Source organism: Bubalus bubalis, chromosome 22, assembly GCF_019923935.1.
Source record: "Bubalus bubalis isolate 160015118507 breed Murrah chromosome 22, NDDB_SH_1, whole genome shotgun sequence".
Taxonomy (NCBI): domain Eukaryota; kingdom Metazoa; phylum Chordata; class Mammalia; order Artiodactyla; family Bovidae; genus Bubalus; species Bubalus bubalis.
The window spans coordinates 37,155,254-37,177,192 of NC_059178.1; the positions used below are offsets into that span (position 1 = coordinate 37,155,254).

General features: G+C 40.8%; 1 protein-coding gene across 2 annotated transcripts in view; it reads right to left on the reverse strand.

Moving 5' to 3' along the window:
- GAREM1 (GRB2 associated regulator of MAPK1 subtype 1) overlaps window positions 1-21,939 on the reverse strand; it is a 237,815-nt gene that overhangs the window by 16,875 nt on the left and 199,001 nt on the right. For both annotated transcript variants that reach the window (XM_025273465.3, XM_025273464.3), the window contains exon 4: window positions 12,737-13,909. In XM_025273465.3, coding sequence (XP_025129250.3) covers window positions 12,737-13,909 — 1,173 coding nt within the window. The remainder of the gene's footprint in view (window positions 1-12,736; window positions 13,910-21,939) is intronic.

The window sequence follows — 21,939 nt, forward strand, 5'->3', positions numbered from 1 at the left end:
GAATGTTTTGTCTATGTTCTCTTCTTTTAGTTTTATGGTGCCATGTTTTATATTTAAATCTTGAAGTCATCTTGAGTTTATTTTTGTGTAAGGTGTAAGGATGTGTTCTAACTTCACTGATTTACATGTGGCTGTTAACTTTCTCAGCACAATTTGTTGAAGAGATTGTCTTTTTCCCATTGTATGTTTTTGCCTCTTTTGTTGCAGACTGACTGTAGGTTTAGTGGATTTAATCTCTGGGCTCTCTATTCTGTTCCATTGATCCATATGTCAGCTTTTGTGCCAGTACCATACTGTTTTAATTACTGTAGCTTTGTACTGGGCTTCCCAGGTGGCTCAGGTAAAGAATTCGCCTGCCAATGCAAGAAACATGGGTTTGATCCCTGGGTCGGGAAGATTGCCTGGAGAAGAAAATGGCAACCCACTTCAGTATTCTTTTCCTGGAAAATTCCATGGACAGAGGAGCCTGATGGGCTACAGTCCATGGAGTTGCAAAAGAGCTGGACACAACTCCACAACTAAACAACAATAAGCTCTGCTGTATTGCCTTCAGCTATGTTCTCTTTCCTCAGGTGTGCTTTGGCAATTCTGGGCCTTCTGTGATTCCAATAGGATTATTTGTTCTAGTTCTGTGGAAAATGTCATGAGTATTTCATAGGGACACTCATTACATGGGTAGATTGCTTTGGGTAGTATGGCCATTTTAGCAATATTAATTCTTTCAATCCAAGAGGATGGGAGTATCCTTCTATTTCTTTGAATCATCTTCAGTGTCCTTTATTAATGTTTTATAGTTCTCAGCATATAGGTCTTTCACTTCCTTGGTCAGATTTACTGCTAAGTATTTTATTTTTTTAATGCAATTAAAAGGGATTTTTTTTTTCCCCCCACATTCCCTTTCTGATAGTTCATTAAGTGTAAAGAAACACAACAGATTTCTTAATATTCATCTTGTATCCTGCTACCTGGCTGAATTCATGTATCAATCTAGTAGTTTTTGTGTGGAGTCTTTAGGGTTTTCTATATATAGTATCATGTCATCTGCATATAATGACAATTTTACCTCTTCTTTTCCAATTTGGGTATCTTATTCTTTCTTTTTCCTGTTCGATTGCTGTAGCTAGGACTTCCAATATTATCTTGAATACAGTTTGCATCCTTGTCTTATTCCAGAATTTAGTGGGAAGGCTTTTAGCTTTTCATAGTTGAGTATTATATTGGGTGTGGGATTGTGATAAATAACTTTTATCATATTGGAAAGTATCTTCCCTCTATACTCACTTTAAGAGTTTTTATTGTGAATGGATGCTGAATTTTATTAAATGCTTTTTTTGCATCTATTGAGTCATTGTGTGGTTTTTGTCTTTTGTTACGTGGTATACAACACTGATTAATTTGCATATATTGAACCATCCTTGTGACCCTGGGATGAACCCAATTTGGTTGTGGTGTTATGATCTTTTTTGTTTTGCTTGGCTGTGCTCGGTCTTCACTGCAGTGCAGGAGGGTTTCCTGAGCTGTGCTGCAAGGGCGTGTGATGTATGATCTTTTCTTGTGTTGTGGATTCGGGGTTTGCTAATATTTTGTTGAGAATTTTTGCATATATATTCATCAAAGATAATGGCATGTAATTTTCTTTTCTGGTACTGTCTTTGTCTGGCTTTGGTATCAGGGTGATGGTAGCTTCATAGAATGTCGTTAGGAGTGTGCTTTCCACTTCAGTCTTCTGGGAGAGTTTGAGAAGGATCAGCATGGGTTCTTCTCTGTATGTTTTGTAGAAGTCACATATGAAATCATCTCATCCTGGACTTTTGTTTATAGGGAGATTTTAAATTACAGAAGTCATTTCACTTCTAGTGACTGGTCTGTTCCAATTATGTATTTCTTTTTGATTCAGTGTTGGTGGGCTGCATGTTTCTAGAAACTTGTCCATTTCTTCTAGGTTGTTGAATTTATTGGCATATAATTTTTCACAGTATTCTCTTATGGTTTCTTAGAATTTCTTTGGTATTGGTTATTTCTCCTTTTTCATATCTTATTTTGTATATTTGGGTCCTTGCTCTTTTCTTCTTGGCAAGCCTGGCCAGAGGTTTGTCAAGTTTATTTATTCTTCAATGAAGCAGCTGTTTGTTTTGTTGATCTTTTTTCTATTTATAAAAAAATCTTTTATTTATTTCCTCTCTGATCTTTATTATTTCCTTGCTTCCTTCTGCTCACTTTAGGTTGTTGTTTTTTGGTTTTTTTTTTTCTGTTTTTCTAATTCTTTTAGGTGGTAGATTAGGTTGTTTAAAATTTTTCTTATGTTTTAAGAAAGGCACATACCACTATGAATTTTATTCTAAGAACTGCTTTTGCTGTATCCCATAGATTTGGTTTGGTTTTGCTTTTACTGTCATTTATCTCAAGGTATTTTTTGATTTCCTGTTTGATTTTGTTGTTGACTCACTGGTTTTTAGTAGCATGTTCATTACATGCTCCATATAATCGATTTTCTTATTTTTCTGTGGTTGATTTCTAGTTTCATGCTGTTATGGTCTGAGAAAAGGCTTAGATATTATGATCAGAAATAATTTCTATACTCTTTAAGTTTACTGAGGCTTGTTTTGTGGCCTAGCATGTGGTCAATCCTAGAAAATGTTCCCTGTATACTATACTAAAAAAGAATGTGTATTGTCTTTTTGGAAATAACATCCTGAAAATATCAATTAAGTCTAACTGTTGTATCCTTTAGGATCTATGCTGCCTTAATAATTTTCTGTCTAGAAGATCTATTGATTGAGTGGGTGTTAAAGTCTCCTATTATTGTATTCCCATCAATTTCTCGCTTTATGTCATTTGGTATCTATGTATTTGGATGCTCTTACACTGGGTGCAAATAGTTTGATAAGTGTAATATACTCTTCTTGTATTGATTGCTTTATTATATACTATCCTTCTTTAACTTTCTTTATGGACTTTGTTTTAAAATTTGGTCTGATATGAATAGTGTGACCCCATTTTCATTTCCATTTGCATAAGATATCTTATTCCACCCCCTCATTTTCAATATATGTGTGTCCTTTGCCTTAAAGTGGGTCTCTTGTAAGGAACATATTGTAGGCTCCTGTTTCATATTTTTTATTCCAGTCTATCACTCCCTTGTTGCCATCCATAGTCATCTTTTTGTTGGGCTGTGATGGGTCTTGGTTGCTGCACACAGGCTTTAGCTGGTTGTGGTGTGTGGGCTACTCATTGCAGTGGTTTTGTTGCAGAGCACAGGCTCTAGGCGCATGGGTTTCAGTAGTTGCAGTGCTCAGTAATTGTGGCTCATGGGCTTAGTTGCTCTGTGGCATGTGCGATCCTCCTAGATTAAGCATCAAACCAATGTCCCTTGCATTGAAAGGTGGATTCTCAACCACTGGACCACCAGAGAAGCCCTCCCTTGTCTTCTAATTGGAGCATTTAATCCAGTGACATTTAAAGTAATTATTGATAGATATGTATTTATTACCACTTAAAACCTTATTTTCCAGTTGATTTTTGTTTTTTTTTTTTTTTTTTCTTTTTGTAGTTTATGATTTCCTTTTACATTATGCTTGTGTTCTCTTCTTTTTGGTTTTTGTAAATCTACTGAATGTTTTCATTTGTTGTTACCTTGTTTTCCAAGTAGTTTAACCCCTTCCTACATCTACTTGCTTTAGACTGGTAGTCATATACTCAAACACATTCTAAAAATATTTACATTTTATTTCTCTCCTCCCCCCACATTTTATGATTTTGATGTCCTCTTTAACATCTTCATGTATATGCTTTTGCTATTCAGTGTGGCTGTCACTGCTTTCACAAAAACTTTCTGATCTTTAAAACTGGCTTATTTAAGTGATTTACTTTTCCAATTGTGATTTTCTCTTTCCTATATATTCTTGTTTCTTTTCTATTTACAGAAGACCATTCATTATATATTTTAGGTTAGATTTAGTATTGCTGTATTCTTTTAGTTTTCATTCCTCTGAGAAATTCTTTGTCTTCTATTCTAAATTTTACAGGGTAGAGTACCCTAGGTTGCAGATTTCCCCCATGTTGCTATTTCCTCTGGCCTGCAAATGTTTCTGTAGAGAAATCAGCTGATAAACTATTAGGTGCCCTTGTAATTAACTCTGTTTTTCTGTTACTGCCTATTTAGAATCCTCTTTTTAACTTTTGTCATTTCTATTATATCTTGGTGTAGATTTGTTTGGGTTCATGTTATTTGGGACCCTTTATGCCTCCTATACCTGGATATCTGTTCCGTCTTTAGGTTTGAGAAGTTTTCAGCCATAATTTCTCTGAATAAAATTTCAATCCCCCTTTCTCTTTTTGCTCCTTTAGGGATCCCTATTATATGTAGATTGGCATGCTTTATATTTTCCTATAGGTTTCTTACTTTGCTTTCATTTTTAATTTTTCATTGGCTTCTTCTGAGTGGGTGATTTCTATTATTCTATCTTCCAGAATATTAATTCTTCATTATGCAATCTGCTATTCATTGCCTTTAGCTCAGGTTTCATCTCAGCAAATGAGTTTTCTAATTTTTCTTGGCTCCTCTTTATAGTTTCTAGTTCCTTTTTACCATAATCTGAATTCCAATTGATAACTCTTCTTAATTTCTTCAGTATTTTCACTATCTTCTTTTAACTTGGTGTCTATTAAACTGAACAGTTTGTTTCATTGTTGGTTCTTTCAGGGGGATTCTACTGATCTTTTAATTGGGAATGTTTCCTCTGTTTCTTCATTTTTATTTATACTTCTCTTACTCTATGAATTTAGGAGAAATAATTATCTACCATGGGCCTGGAGGGCTATTTTTATGTGGGAACATCCTCGTGTAATCTGTGTAGGGTTAATATTTTTGGTGCAAGGGCTGTTTTTAGTATGCATGCCTGTTTCCTCTTTGCTCAGTGTTTGTTGGCTGTAGAGTAGAATTGATTCTTACAGCTCAACTCGTGAAAATCACTTCTCTCAGCTTTTAAACAATATATTTTAGGATTTTCCCCTTAATTTAGGTAGTTGTGTGAGGGCCCTCATTCTGTAGGGTGGCCACATCCTGCTGTGACATCTGGTAGCACCATGACCTAGCCCTACCCACGCCTAAAGAAATCAGCCAAGGCAACTTCTCAGCTTTAATATTTCTAGAGAGGTTTTTCTAGGAATTTGAGTTTCTTGATGTGCATTTGCAGCTTTGGAACCATATGTGGCGTTTTTATAGATACTCTCTAGTTCTACAAAGTCCCCAGATCCCCCATGAGAGGATTCCATATTATTGGGGTCCATAGGTTGCTGAGCATTTCTGTAGTTCTTGGTTTATGACAATTACAATTTTGGCTCCACAGCTAGATAACTGTAACATATAGCTTATCAAGTCGACATTTTAAAACTCGGATGAAAAGATTTTTGTTACTTTTAAACCTAGTTAGGTTCCTGGGATAGCTTTAAAAAAACTAGGAGAATGAAACTCACAGGCACTTTGGGAAGGCAGGGATGACTGTCCCCTGTTTGGGTGCCAGGACTCTCTGCTGGCCTGGCTGTAGAGGTAGATGTCCTTGTCCCCATCAGTTTCCATGACTCTCTGGGGTGCCTTTATACCTTAGGTAAGGAAGGACAGGGGAAAATAACCTCCAAAAACTTATTTTCTATCTGACCCTAAAAAAAGAATCCATCTCCTATCGAGGTATTGCTACTATTTCCTGATTACTTACCACGTGCCAGGGAATACTGCCAAGTACTTTGCACAATACAGTAATGCAATGAAGATGTTATTATTAAGTCTTGCAGGGACTGACTCAGGAAGTGAAATATTTTGCCCAAGGTATGAAACACTAAGGGGCAGGGGGAGGATGAAAAGCCACGTGTGCTCTCAGATGCGACGCCTTGTGCCTCTGTCTATCACACAGTGTGGCAGACCACTCTGCTGCTGGTGAAATCCCACTGAGAGGGGAAATGAAGACTCAGGGTCCTTGGTGTTTCCTTCCACCTTCTCATCAGGTGCTCAGCCTGTCTGAAGCAGATTCAGATGCTCCAAATCACCTCTGTGTAGCCAGTCAGTCTTTTCAAGCACCCACTGAACTCAGTCCAGTGTGGAATCTGGATTAAATTCATCCTTTCTGTCTTCTTTTCCTCAAGCATCAGTAACACAGTGTGCTCCATTACAGGAACTTTATTTACAATGAACTTAAAGCTTGTAACAGTGGATATATGCTACCAATCCATCTTATGACTCAATCCCCACATCCTGCTTCTCATATGTCAAGGGGGCCATCCCAATGGTTAATGGATTCTCCATCCATACTGCAGTAAAACTTGCTTTAAACAAGTGGTTTATAACCTAGAGCTCCTTTTAGGATTTTCCTTTCATGAATCTTAGGAATCACTGTAATGTTAACATCCAACCGAGAGTAAATGCATTTTTTCCTTTTCCCCTATTACTAAAGACAGGAAGAGGATGTTAATTAACCCCTGGGTTCTGGGGTCCTCAGGTTTGATACTATTGCACAGGTAGCTATAGACAAGTTGTGATCCTGTAGTTTTGATACTGATTTGTGATTCATCACATAAACCAGAATAGTCTGAGAGTCAAACATTCTATTTCTAGAATTTCAAGCAGTGTCAAGCTTTCTCATCATTGCTCTCCAAAATGGCATCTTCCAAAGAGGTTTAAAAAAAGACAGCTCTTGAAGACTGTCACTTATAGAGTGTATCTGGGTAAATATTTTAGACATTATCAGCCAACAGTCAGAAAATTAAAATAATGGAATGAGGGCCACAATGTTACGAAATAGGAGGATATGTTTAGAACATAGGAACCAATTAAGGATAACCCACTTAAGTGGAACTGTCAGGTCATTCTGATTTGAGGGTACTTGGCACAATTTTAAACAATGAAAATGTCACCCCTCAGTGAGCTGGGCAGGCCCCCAGCTTGGGCTTGTCTGCAGCAATTTTAAAGGACAGAAGTGGCCGCATCTCTTCTGTGCCTGGAACCAGGAGCTCCAGGATGTTCCAGTTAGGAACATCAGTTCCAGTTGGCTCCTCGGATGTTCCAGTTAGGGAGGGGAAAAGACTCTTATTCTTGGGAAAGATAAGGTTTTGTGCTTAAAGAAGAAAACCTTTGTATTCAACAATCATTATAAAGATTACAGGGGTCTCTAACCCACAGGTCATGGACCACATAAAGAGACAAACCTCTGTATTTGACGATCATTACAAAGATAGAGGCTAGAGCAGGAATCGGGCTGTACAGCAGGGGAGTGGTGGGTGAAACAGAAACCACCCCCTGAGCAGCCCTGGTCTGTGGGAAAATTGTTCTCCATGAAATCCAGTCCCTGGTATCAAAAAGGTTGGGAACTGCTGGACTAGAGCAAAATTCTAAGTAGCCACATCAAGTACAAAGTATATTAACAGGGCTAAACTGATTACCCGCACCTGCCTCCCCCCCACCACCTCCCGCCACTGAGGATTTTCTGTTTGGCCCCACAGCCTAGTTTTCCATTCCAGAATATGGGCAGGAGAATGGTCAAGCGTTAACCTGGATGATGATGAACTGCAGCTCACCGTGGGAAACACAGTGAGTGTTACTGTTGAAGGAGAAAATTTTTTTCAGAATTCTTTACAGAAACAAAGACCGTCAAAATGTGGAGAAATAGCACAGATATTTGCTATAACTCAGGGGGCTTCCCTGGGGGCTCAGCTGGTAAAAAGTCTACCTGCAATGCAAGAGACTTGGGTTGGGAAAATCCCCTGGAGAAGGAAATGGCAACCCACTCCAGTATTTTTGCTTGGAGAATTCCATGGACAGAGAAGCCTGGTGGGCTACAGTCCATGGGGCCGTAAGAGCTGGACATAGTGACTAAAGCACAAAGGACCCTGAAGCAGGTGGTGAAGAACAGAAGGAAACATAGGCTCACACACCCTGCACTGAGCCACTGTCCCTGTAAACCCCAAGAAGACCAGGCCACAGGCTGTTGCCAAGAAGAATTCATTCACCAATTACCAGCTTTGTTTCTCTTCATAAGAAAGATATTCTTTGACTCTGTTCTGTTACTCCAGTATCTTCTGTTACTGAAGACCTGATGGGATTTGTCACTTTCCCAGATTGCCTTACTTGAAAATGGCCTCACAGGGAAGCGTATTACCATCTTCAATTATTGGAAGGATAGCTGTGAGAACATATGGCCCATCTCTCTCCCTGGACCCACCCCACTGCCACTATCCAAAGGAGTTTTTATTTAATTCTGTGGGAGCACTTGAATTTATGCCCCAATAAAGATCTCTTTTGAAAACTACAAGTCGAAGCCACATCTAACAGTCACGACATTCTCTGGATCCCACGCACATCCTAAAACTGGAAAACTTGTTTCGTGGCCACAGAACCAATAAAATATATGACTTCATTCGAAATGCCTGATTCTTAAAAAAGGAAAATAAAGTAATTTCAGGTGTTTATAAAAAGTCTTTATGATTGGAGCATTCTATAAACACTGAATATGCTCTAAGAAGGTTCTCTTGTGTTGTAAGAAATTACAGCTTAGACTGGAGTACCAAACCTTTCATTCTGCTGTGAGATTTGCTTTCAGTTTCAAATTTAACTCTTAACATTTTTCTTTTAGGACCAAGGTCAAGATAGGGCCTCTTAATATTTATGCTCTTATTCATCTTCCATTAGCCACAGTGAAAACAAGCATCGCCAGTTTCCTACCTCAAGACTTGGTTACATAAATAACTGGGTGTGACCATATTGGATGAGTCAACCAGTCAGTCAACAAACAGGACTCCCCATTATGTGCCAGGTGGGAGCAGAGTTCTACAGGAAAAGTTCATGTGGTCACGTTCCCGATGAAGAGAAGGACTCAAAGCTTCAAGCAACATCAAATGTACAGCTGGGCCGAGCCAGTCCTGTAACTGCCCAAAGTACTTGCTAAGAGTACGGTACCTCTTACTCACCTCTCCTTACCTCTGATCTGTTTTTTGAGGAACACCATCTGACATGAATAAAAGAACCAAGGACTCTTGACTCCACCAAGAATTCCCCCAAATATTCTACACCCGCTTCTGGGTACAGGGACTTCTGGGCTTGTGCCTTAGTGCGTGCGTGCTAGTCATATCTGACTCTTTGAGACCCTATGGACTGTAGCCTGCCAGGGTCTTCTGTCCGTAGAATTTTCCATGCAAAAATACTGGAATGGGTTGCCATTTTCTCCTCCAGGGGACCTTCTTGACCCAGGGATCGAATTCGAGTCTACTGTGTTTTCTGCAATGGCAGGCAGATAACTTATTGCTGAGTGACCCTGGAAGATTGTAAAGAGGAAGGGAACATGCAGACCTGCAATTTCTGGGGAGTTTTTATGTCCTGAGCAAACAGCTGGAGGTGGGTCTTCTCTCAGGAAAGCTTTGCTGCAGTGAGGGCCCTGCCTGGACAGCTCCAGCACAAAGTGCTACCTGGGGTCCAGGGCCTTCGGCCACCGCTGCCCTTCACCCTCCCTTTTCAGCCCTACTTCACCCGCCCAGCAGAACTGCGTTTTTCTCATCCTCCCCTGACTCTGCTCAGGTCATTCTGTCTGGAATAGCCTTCCTTCTCATCTCTCTGCTCTTCCCATTCACGTGTACACCCTCAGCTCATCTGAAATGCCATGATCTCCATGAAAGCTTCTCCTGCCCAACAAGAAATTTTTCTTCTCTGACCTCTCCTCTACATGACCTCCCACATTTTAACCTCCATAGTTGTCCTCTCTTTTCACCTGTTACCTTCCCTGCTGCTGCTACTGCTGCTAAGTCACTTCAGTCGTGTCCGACTCTGTGTGACCCCATAGACAGCAGCCCACCAGGCTTCCTCATCCCTGGGATTCTCCAGGCAAGAACACTGGAGTGGGTTGCCATTTCCTTCTCCAATGCATGAAAGTGAAGTTGCTCAGTCGTGTCTGACTCTTAGTGACCCCATGGACTGCAGCCTTCCAGGCTCCTCCGTCCATGGGATTTTCCAGGCAAAAGTACTGGAGTGGGGTGCCACTGCCTTCTGCTGCTGCTAAGTTGCTTCAGTCGTGTCCGACTCTGTGCGGCCCCATAGATGGCAGCCCACCAGGGTCCCCCATCCCTGGGATTCTCCAGGCAAGAACACTGGAGTGGGTTGCCATTTCCTTCTCCAATGCATGAAAGTGAAAAGTGAAAGTGAAGTTGCTCAGGTGTGTCCGACTCTTAGCGACCCCATGGACTGCAGCCTACCAGGCTCCTCCGTCCATGGGATTTTCCAGGCAAGAGTACCGGAGTGGGTTGCCATTGCCTTCTCCAAAAGGGAAAGCTACTGGAGTCCAAAATCATCATTTCTGGGGTTACTGATGGTGATTCTAGCATGTGTAGTATGTGGCCCAATAACTCCATGGTTTGAAGCAAAGCTTTACACAGCCTGGTGATTACAGAGGGGTGCCCTGAGGCCACCTGGTGGGAGCAGAGTGGATAGGACTATGGGGAGAACCCCAGCCCTCCAATCTGTCCTTCAGTCAGACGGGTTTTGACTGTAATTCTTTTATTTCTTGTGATTCATATAAGTTTTCCTTTAAAAAAGAAGGATTCTCCCCCTGGATCAGATATCCTCAATATGAGGATTAGGAGAATATGTTGCCTCACCAATTTAGGGACAACGCCCCTTGTCAGCTCGGAAGTAGTTATGGAACGAGAACGACACCCCTTTTCCCTAGGCAACATCATTCTCCTAAAAGAAAAGGGGGGAATGAGAGAGTCAGTTCCTAGGCAGGTTGATAAGAAGTCTAGGGGTCCCCAAGGAGAGAGGGGTCTGGAATTCTCAAGGAGGAAGAAAGGACAAACTTTTTTCTTTCTCCACATTCCTTAGGATTATATAACAATAATGTATCCTGCCTAAGGACAGTCTTTGGATTAAACCTTCTGTTATCTTAAAATGTTAATTATGGGAGTAGACCTGGTCTTTACAAGGATGTATCTTGCCTGAGGACAGTGTTATCTTAAAATGTAAATTCTGGGAGTAGGTCTGATGAGGTCTTTACAACCTCCAGGCATTCTTTGGATTATATAACTTCATTGTTAACACTATCAAGCGGGTACTCTTTTTGCCCCCTTCTGATGCCTAAGTCAGAAGCTTTCTCTATCTCCTTTATACTTTAATAAAACTTTATTACACACACACAAAAAAAATAAAATAAAAAATAAAAAAGAAGGATTCTGCTAGAGATAGAAAAAAGGAAACCACTGCCATAGATACTATCAAATAAATGAACAGAATTATATCCAATGCCTTGGGTGCTTTTCCCCTTCAGATATAATGAAATCCATGATAAAAAAAAGTGAGGCAAGGTTCAGAGTGCCTGTCAATCAAAAACATGGTCAAAACAGAGGCCCTTTCTCCTCTCCTATATGATCCTTTTCCATTCAGATGCCTTCTCAAGCTCTGAGTGAGCTGTGTTTGAGGTGGTGAACAAAACCATGTTGGGCCTGGTTCTGCTCTGAGCATCACACCTGTGATGCTCTGATCTCAATGCATGTGGGTGAGCACACTCATGATGCTCTGATCTCAATGTGTGTGCATGAGCATACCCATGACACTGTGATCTCAGTGAGTGTGTGTGAGCACACCCATAACGGTCTGATCTCAATGCATGTGGGTGAGTACACCCATGATGCTCTGATCTCAATGAGTGTGGGTGAAGACACTCAAGATGCTCTGATTTCAATGCATGTGCATGAGCACACCCATGATGCTCTGATCTCAGTGCGTGTGCACATCCATGATGCTCGGATCTCAATGCGTGTGTGTGAGCACACCCATGACACTCTGATCTCAATGTGTGTGCATGAGCACACCCATGATGCTCTGATCTCAATGAGTGTGGGTGAGACACTCAAGACGCTCTGATTTCAATGCATGTGCATGAGCACACCCATGATGCTCTGATCTCAATATGTGTGTGTGAACACATCCATGACACTCTGATCTCAATGTAACTTCGAAGAGAGAATTACAAATCATGCTGACAGACATCTCTTGCTCCTTCTCCCCCACCAAATAAATCTATTCCTTCAGTCTAAGTGGTGCTAATATCACTCTGCTGCTCAGGCTGCACATCTCAGAGTGTCTCCTGATTTCTCTCCTTCACTACTCATGCCCAATTTATCAGTAATACTGCTAGTTGCATCTCTGAAATGTTCCCAAGCAGCTCATTTCTCCCTGCCATCTGCTGCTACCGACGGCTGGAGCTCAGGGCGTCATCATTCCATACCTGTTACCAAGTTCATACCTTTTCTCTACTCAGCCTTCTGCCCTCTCCTCCCTATTATCTGTACTCCAGGCAGCATGTTTAAACCTCTCTTAATAAAACTCTCCTGAGTTTCTTGGGAAGATTCCCCTGGAGGAGGAAGTGGCAACCCACTCCAGTATTCTTGCCTGGGAAATCCCATGGCCAGAGGAGCCTGGTGGGCTATACAGTCCATGGAGTCGCAGAGAGTCAGACATGACTGAGCAACACACACACACACACTTCTCATCAAACAAAAAGTTAAACTCTAACTCCCAACTGGTAAAAACAAAAAACAAACAAATCCACCAAGTATTTCTGTTTCTCTCCAAATTCAGCAAATTGCTCATTCTGATCACCTTGCATTGGGGAGTTTTCCTTTCTTTAAGAAAGAAAGTAAATTAGCAGAAGACTGAGCAGAGAGACAGAACTGGCCCATCACCCCCAAAACAGAAAGGACTTACGGCTTCGGATTTGGGAGGCACTGGAGGCGGAGGTAGGGCGATCTCTGCAGATTTCACTGCTGCACTCAGCGCTCCGGGCACAGGAAGGGGAGAGGTTGCACACTTGGACCGGACAGAACCTCGAAACTGGTCGCATCTGCTCTTCTCGCTCAGGGAGCGAGTGAGAGGCTGATGGCTGGGCTTGCCTTCCTCCAGCCACAGCTCTTCATAAGGAAGTTCTGACTTCCCTGCCACGCCTGCAGATTCTTCACCAGCTTCTGGGAAAAGGTAGTCGCTCCCGCTGTCCCCTGAGTCCTGATAGGGTAGGATGTCGTGAGGAAAGGGGGCCCACTCTCCTCCCAGGTCCCTGCAGCCGTGGAGGTTCACCTCGCTGTTGCCATGGAGATTGTTGCCATACACACAGACGGAGAGCCGGTGGAAGGACTGGGTGAGCTCATCGCGAGCATAGCTAAGGGAATTGGGCACGTGGTTGTGGCCGGCACACCGGCCCTTCTTGGGGCTCTTACAGTCCTCGTTCCAGTCGGTTTTCACGTCGCGGACTGCCCGTGAATACTCATCGATGTCGAACTGTTCTTGGCAGATACCCAGCCAGTGATGGACCAGGGTTTCGGGCCATCCCTCTCCCTTGACCAGGTGTTCTGGGAGGCTAAACTTGGGGACGGTCAAGTGCAAAGGGAAGTGCATGGGGAGGATCTTGTTGTTCCGCAGCACACAGCAGACCACCACTGTCTTGGTCTGGATGTTCACAAACTTGTAGCGGTGCCCCTCGCGGATGAAGTGGAGGTCATATGGGTTTCTGGGCGGTGGGCTGGGCACAGTCACGTTCACGGGGAGCCTGGTTTTCTCCACGATGTTGCGGATGGTGTGCTCGCCCTCCTGCATCTGAAGCTCCAGGGGGCTCCGGGTGCTAAACCTGCCCTTGCACTGGAACGGGAGGCTGATGCTCTCGTTGGTCCGGTGATTCATGCAAATGAGGCAGGGCATCTTGCCTTTTCCCAGCTTGCTGATGGAGTTGAGTTTCCCAATCTTTTTGAAGATGGTGTTGAGTCGCGACTTCTCCTTGAAAGTCTTTGCATAAAGGATTTCTGCCTGGCCCATTAGAGTGAGTTCATCTCCCGTACACAGGGTGATATTGTAAACTTCGGTGTCTTCATTGCATTCACCCGAAGCAACCTACAATAGGATAAATCAAATTTCAGGGTTGTTTTCTTCAGTTTATTCACACGGAGAAGTAGAAAACTTGATATTAAGACAAGTTGCATGCACAAAGGAAAATGCTGTTTTTAATACTAAATTTAGACACTCCATTTCTCCTATAATATGTGGTTAACAATAACAGGATGATGTTAGTTTTTATACTTTTAAAAACTTTTTAAAAACTTTTTTTCCTGAAGAACAAGGTACTTTGTATTCCCTAGTAAAATTTTGAGAAATACAGAAAGTAAACATAAAAAGAAAGTTAACACCCACGAGCCTGATGACTATGGTTAATGGTTTGATAAACATGCTTCTAGTTTCTTTTTCTATGTATTCTACCATGTAGATAATTATTTTGAGACCTTAATTTTATCACTGTATCTTTTTCAATTATACAAATACTTCCATGAATTCCATGAATACTAATAGGTAGAAAATAGGTAGAAAAAGTAGAAAATATCTTTTAAACTATTAAAATTCTACTAATTTTTTACCTTTAAAGTTTTGCTAATTTTATTAAATTTTCTAAAGTTGGGACAAAGGACTTAAGAAATGTCTCATTTCTCCTATTCTTTTATTACACAAACTACTTACATTCACTAGAAGAATTATTAGAAAATACAGATATAAAAATGAGCCAATTCTATACAACCTGACCAATCACTAAAGATAACTTGTTAACAATTTTATAAAAACAGAAAGAAAAGACAAGATGGCAGAGTAGAAGGACGTGAGTACAACTTCTTATGAAACACCAAAGTCACACCTAACCGCGAATGGTGGTGGTGGTGGTTTAGTTGCTAAGTCGTGTCCGACCCTTGCAACCCCGTGGACTGTAGCCCGCCAGGCTCCTCTGTCCATGGGATTTTCCAGGCAAGAATACTGGAGTGGGTTTCCATTGCCTTCTCCAGGGGATCTTCCTGACCCAGGAATTGAACCGGTGTCTCCTGCACTGCAGGCAGAGTCTTTTACCACCTGAGCTACGAGGGACCATAGGCTAAAAAAAAACCCCCAAACACTGGTTCATATATACACTGGAATACTAATCAGCCATTAAAAGGAATGAAATAATGCCATTTACAGCAACATGGATAGACTTGGAAGTTATCATACTAAATGAATTAAGTCAGACAAAGACAATTTATCATATGATATTGCTTATATGTGGAATCTAAAAAAACACGTGCCACAAATGAACTTATTTATAACACAGAAACAGACTTAAAGAATGAACTCATGGTTACCAGTAGGGAAGGGCCAGGGGTGAGGGGTCGGGCAACTGGGAGGTTCAGACTGACATGTGTACACTGCTATGCTGAAAATGGATAACCAACAAGGACCTGCTATACAGCACAGGGAACTCAGCTCAATATTCTGCAATAACCTGAGTGGGAAAAAAGAATAGATAGCATGTATATGTACAACTTAATCACTTTGCTGTACACTTAAAAGTAACACAAAATTGTTAATCAACTCTATTTTAATATAAAAATTAAAAATTCTTGAGTGATGTTTTAAGCAAAACTAATTTTACTATGCTTATTGTACCAAACTCAAAAATTTAAATTCCTGTTCTAAAAAAAGAAACAAGTGTATTAGTCTATCTCAGGGATATATATTAATATATATACAATTTTACTGCTCTGCTTCTCACTGTAATTTGTCCATTTTCCTGTACATATACTCCATTAATATCAATACTGACCTAACACATTCCATTATATCTGGATATGCCTTAATTTATTTGACCAATTCCCTACTGTTAGGCAGATGGGACTTCCCAATTTTTAACAATTATAAATAGTACTGCAATAAAGATTTTACACTTATTTCCTTAGGATAAAGTTGCAGAAACAGAATGCATGAACAAAGCTGTGTATATATATTTGAAAGGTCTAATATGTGTTGCCCACTGCATTGGGTTGGCCAAAAAGTTTGTTCAGGTTTTTCTGTAAGATGTAATGAAAAACCCGAATAAACTTTTAGGCCAGCCCAATACTTCCGGTGTATTATGCGTGTGTGTGCTAAATCAGGAGTGTTACACACATTCATATTTCTGATTTATGAGGTGGTTTCCCCATACCCATGCTGACTAAGTTTAATGCTTAGCAGTATTAAAGGTAATGCATGCAATCTGCATTTATTTATGCTTGTGAAAGGTTTTTGATATTTATCCGGCTACTTAGAGTTTTTCTTTTGTGAACTGCCTCCCTGTGTCCCTCACCCATTTTTTCTATTGTGACGGTTGTCTTTTCTTCTTAAGATTTATGTGTCTATTCATGGTTGCACTGGGTCTTGGCTGCTGTGCCCGGGCTTTCTCTAGTTGCAGTGAGCAGGGGCTACTCTCCGTTGCGGTGGCTTCTCTTGCTGCTGGAGCATGGGCTCCAGCAATTGAGGCATTTGGGCTTAGCAGTTGTGGTGGACTGGGCTTAGCTGCTTCAAGGCACATGGCTCTTCCAGGACCAGGGATGACCCTGTGTCCCCTACACTGGCAGATGGACTCTTAACCCCTGGACCACCATGGAAGCCCTGTGATGGTCATCTTACTGACTGCTTTTTATGCAAGGTGAATGTCATTTATGCTATATATTTCCTAATATGTTGCCTGAATTTCAATTCTATGGTTTAAGTATTAGTTTTTTCTTTTTTTTTTTTAATGTAGCAAACATTTTAAAAGATTTCCTTTGAGAGTTCATTTTTGGGTGTTATGCTCCTTCTTTGGTGTTATGCATCAGATACAGATCAGTGGTTCGGAGCAAGGTGTGGTCTTCTCCCCTCTCCCACCTCCCTGGGTGTCCTAAGACGTTCCAGATTGCCATGACTGTCAGGGTGCTGCTTACATCCAGGGGGCAGAGACGAAGAATGGTGCAAAACATGCTTACAAGGCACAGGACAGCCCCCACAGCAAAGATTCATCCAGTCCGATTTTCACGATTGCTGAGGTTGAGAAATGCTGATATCATTAACCAATATTTTCTTCTGCTATTTTGATGGTTTCATTTATTAAATATTTATCTTATTTACATAAAATTCCTTTGGATTATTTAAGATAGGGCTTTACTTTTTTAAATAGCTAACTTAGTGTCCAGTACATTTCCAAATAACCATCCCTTTCATCTCAGTTTTGAAGTGCCACATTTATCATATATTAAATTTATAAAACATATACATTCAAATACGTACATATATTTTTTCCTAATGACCTTTCTGCCCATTTTCACATCATAACAATGTTGTTTTAATTTCTATATCCTTATCAGACATTTTAAGATCTGATAAACAATAGCCCTCACTTGTAGTTATTGCAAAAACTCAAAGTTTTTGGATAGAAAGAGAAAAGAGAATCAAAATCAAAAGTCAAGTAACAGACTTTACTTTCCAGAACAGACTAAGTTTAATGTATAAGGTATACCACCATCTTGTTTAAGAAAGAAGGAAAAGTTAGTATACATGTATTTCTGCCCTTTTTTTTTTTTTAGGAGCATAAGAAAAATAAACCAGAAAACAAGGAAATTGGTTACTTCCAGGAGGGAGGGGAGTGAGGAACCTGGGGGAAGGGACATGAGGGCAAGTGACACCTCTGTGAGTAAACCATGCTATAGAGTTTCGCCTGTTACAAAGTGGGCTAATGGTCTACATATTAAAAAGAATAATAATAAAATTAACAAGAAATTAAACAAAAACTGAATGCAAATGGAAATAGATGAAACCCAACTGTATTTCAAATGAATAAACTAAAAAATAGCCCCGGAGACAGAGAAATAATCAAAGTGACTGTGGAACACTGACTATATAGTTCAGTTCAGTCGCTCAGTCATGTCCGACTCTGTGACCCCATGAATCACAGCACGCCAGGCCTCCCTGTCCATCACCAACTCCCAGAGTTTACTCAAACTCATGTCCATCGAGTCGGTGATGCCATCCAACAATCTCATCCTCTGTCGTCCCCTTCTCCTCCTGCCCCCAATCCCTCCCAGCATCAGAGGCTTTTCCAATGAGTCAACTCTTCGAATCAGGTGGCCAAAGTTGGAGTTTTAGCTATAGCATCAGTCCTTCCAATGAACATCCAGGACTGATATCCTTTAGAATGGACTGGTTGGATCTCCTTGCAGTCCAAGGGACTCAAGAATCTTCTCCAACACCACAGTTCAAAAGCATCAATTCTTCGGCGCTCAGCTTTCTTCACAGTCCAACTCTCACATCCATACATGACTACTGGAAAAACCATAGCCTTGACTAGACGGACCTTTGTTGGCAAAGTAACGTCTCTGCTTTTTAATATGCTATCTAGGTTGGTCATAACTTTCCTTCCAAGGAGTAAGCATCTTTTAATTTCATGGCTGCAATCACCATCTGCAGTGATTTTGGAGCCCAAAAAAATAGTCAGCCACTGTTTCCCCATCTATTTCCCATGAAGTGATGGGACCAGATGCCATGATCTTAAGTTTTCTGAATGTTGAGCTTTAAGCCAACTTTTGCACTCTCACTTTCATCTAGAGGCTCTTTAGTTCTTCTTCACTTTCTGCCATAAGAGTCGTGTCATCTGCATATCTGAGGTTACTGATATTTCTCCCGGCAATCTTGATTCCAGCTTGTGCTTCTACCAGCCCAGCGTTTCTCATGATGTACTCTGCATATAAGTTAAATAAACAGGGTGACAATATACAGCCTTGACGTACTCCTTTTCCTACTTGGAACCAGTCTGTTGTTCCATGTCCAGTTCTAACTGTTGCTTCTTGACCTGCATACAGGTTTCTCAAGAGGCAGGTCAGGTGGTCTGGTATTCCCATCTCTTTCAGAATTTTCCAGTTTATTGTGATGCACACAAAGGCTTTGGCATAATCAATAAAGCAGAAATAGATGTTTTTCTGGAAATCTCTTGCTCTTTTGATGATCCAGCAGATGTTGGCAATTTGATCTCTGGTTCCTCTGCCTTTTCTAAAACCAGCTTGAACATCTGGAAGTTCATGATTCACGTATTGCTGAAGCCTGGCTTAGAGAATTTTGAGCATTACTTTACTAGCGTGTGAGATGAGTGCAATTGTGCAGCAGTTGGAGCATTCTTTGGCATTGCCTTTCTTTGGGATTGGAATGCAAACTGACCTTTTCCAGTCCTGTGGCCACTGCGGAGTTTTCCAAATTTGCTGGCATATTGAGTGCAGCACTTTGAAAGCATCATGTTTTAGGATTTGAAATAGCTCAACTGGGATTCCATCACCTCCACTAGCTTTGTTTGTAGTGATGCTTTCTAAGGCCCACCGGACTTAACATTCCAGGATGCTTGGCTCTAGGTGAGTGATCACACCATCGTGATTATCTTGGTCGTGAAGATCTTTTTGTACAGTTCTTCTGTGTATTCTTGCCACCTCTTCAATATCTTCTGCCTCTGTTAGGTCCATACCACTTCTGTCCTTTATTGAACCCATCTTTGCATGAAATGTTCCCTTGGAATCTCTAAATTTTCTTGAAGAGATTTCTAGTCTTTCCCATTCTGTTGTTTTTCTGTATTTGCACTGATCACTGAGGAAGGCTTTCTTATCTCTCTTTGCTATTCTTTGGAACTCTGCATTCAGATGCTTATATCTTTCCTTTTCTCCTTTGCTTTTCGCTTCTCTTCTTTTCACAGCTATTTGTAAGGCCTCCTCAGACAGCCATTTTGCTTTTTTGCATTTCTTTTTCTTGGGGATGGTCTTGATCCCTGTCTCCTGTACAATGTCACAAACCTCCGTCCATAGTTCATCAGACACTCTGTCTATCAGATCTAGTCCCTTAAATCTATTTCTCACTTCCACTGTAGAATCATAAGGGATTTGATTTAGGTCATACCTGAATGGTCTAGTGGTCTTCCCTACTTTCTTCAATTTAAGTCTGAATTTGGCAATAAGGAGTTCATGATCTGAGCCACAGTCAGCTCCTGGTCTTGTTTTTGCTGACTGTATAGAGCTTCTCCATCTTTGTCTGCAGAGAATATAATCAATCTGATTTTGGTATTGACCATCTGGTGTCCAAGTGTAGAGTCGTCTTGTTGGGAGAGGGTGTTGGGAAAACAAAAGACCGACCAAGATTGTGTTCTTTTTAGTAGATTTGTTTTGCATAGAGTTATAGGGACAGTGAATCTGAAACAACTTTACATGTGTTGTAGGATTGAACAAATGAGTAAATATGTCCATAGTTTGGGAGTTTTCACTGTGGCAGGGGAGACAGAAGTATAGAATTGAGAAAAGCAAGAAAGAACTCCATGGGGTTGGACTGGAATTGAAGGCATTAGTATGAACTCATAATTTTAAGAACACACACACACAAACACACGTTACTCAGTTTTGTCCTTTCAAAGAGATTACAAGCAAAGACTTCACTATCACCATTCCTCATTAAAAGGAACCAGGGCTCCTGGAATAAGTGACTGATTCCAAGGCTAGGGTAAGAAAGATACAAGATGAGCTGGGAATGTTCTGTTGTGCTGGGAAGTAAAGAAATGCTCTTAAGATGATGGGATCCTGTCAGAAGAATACAGGAACCAGCCTGAATTAGCCCCCATTGGTCCATATTGTTAACAAAAAATGAAGGAATGAAAAAAATGAGTGGGGGAAAACCTGACAAATGTAGAGAAGTGGTGGGGCTGGAAAAATTATAATTTTGTACTTATTACAGTAAAGATTATATGCTGCTGCTGCTGCTACTAAGTTGCTTCAGTCGTGTCTGACTCTGTGTGATCCCATAGATGGCAGCCCACGAGGCTCCCCCGTCCCTGGGATTCTCCAGGTGAGAACATTGGAGTGGGTGAATCATTAATAATTACTCAATTTATAGAATTTTGATTAAAGAGATAGTAATGAGCAAGATCTTAAAATGTCTTCGTCTAGAAGCTTATGAATTGTCAGAGGAGGAAAAGTAATTGTAGAGGGTAGAAACAAGTGATAAAATCTAAACTCACCAAAAAGAAGCGTATTTCCATCACATACCTGTGGGTGTGACTCCCTGATAAGGTCAGAACCTCATTCATGTAACATTCCACCTACAAGGGCATTCATTAATGGAATCTAATCATGAGCAAATATTAGACAAACCCCAAATGAGAAATATTCTGTAAAATATCTAGTGTGTATTCTTAAAAAACATCCATGTGATGAAAAACAAAGAAAAGTTGAAGAACTGTTCCAGATTAAAGTGAAAGACAGAAATGAAAAGTAAATGTAACACATGATTCTGGAATGAATTCTGTACTGAAAGAAAAAAATGCTATAAAGTACTATATTGGGACACTTGGCAAAGTTAGAATATGGACTGTAAATAAAAGTACTGTTATCAATGCAGTGTGCTTACATAAGAAAATACCCTTATTCCTCAGAAATATACACTGATTACTAAGGGGCAAAGGGCAAAGGTATACAGTTCATTCTTGAATGGTTCAGAAAAGTCTAAGTTATACATATATATGTATATGTGGGCATACAGAATGATAAAACAAGTGTGCAAAATGCCAAGAGCTGGTGAATTGAAAGTGGTTAGGGAGATCTTATATTACTCCTGCAACAATTAAGACAGAAGCTATTTAAAAATAAAAACTTCAAAGAAAATATGACAACAGGAAATTTTAGATATTTTTTAGATATTAATCTATTTCTCCAGATGAACTTTATTTTTGGCTGTGCTGAGTTTTCATTGTGTGCGGGCTTTTCTCCCCCTAGTATCAGAGAGCAGGGGCTAAACTCTAGTTCTGGTGCACAGGCTTCTCAGTGCAGTGGCTTCCCTTGTTGCAGAGCATGGCCTCTAGGGCACGTGGGCTCTAGAGCACAGGCTCAATAGTTGTGGCACTTGGGCCTAGCTGTTCTGCAGCAGGTAGGGTCCTCCAGGACCAAAGACGGAACCTGTCTCCTGCATCAGAGCCACCAGGGAAGCCCTCCCACCTGCCATGAACCTTAGAATCATCCTGTCCATGGTTTGCATTGGTAATTTTATCGGAAGCACATCTACATGGTGTTTTTTTTGATATTGGAGAAGGCAAT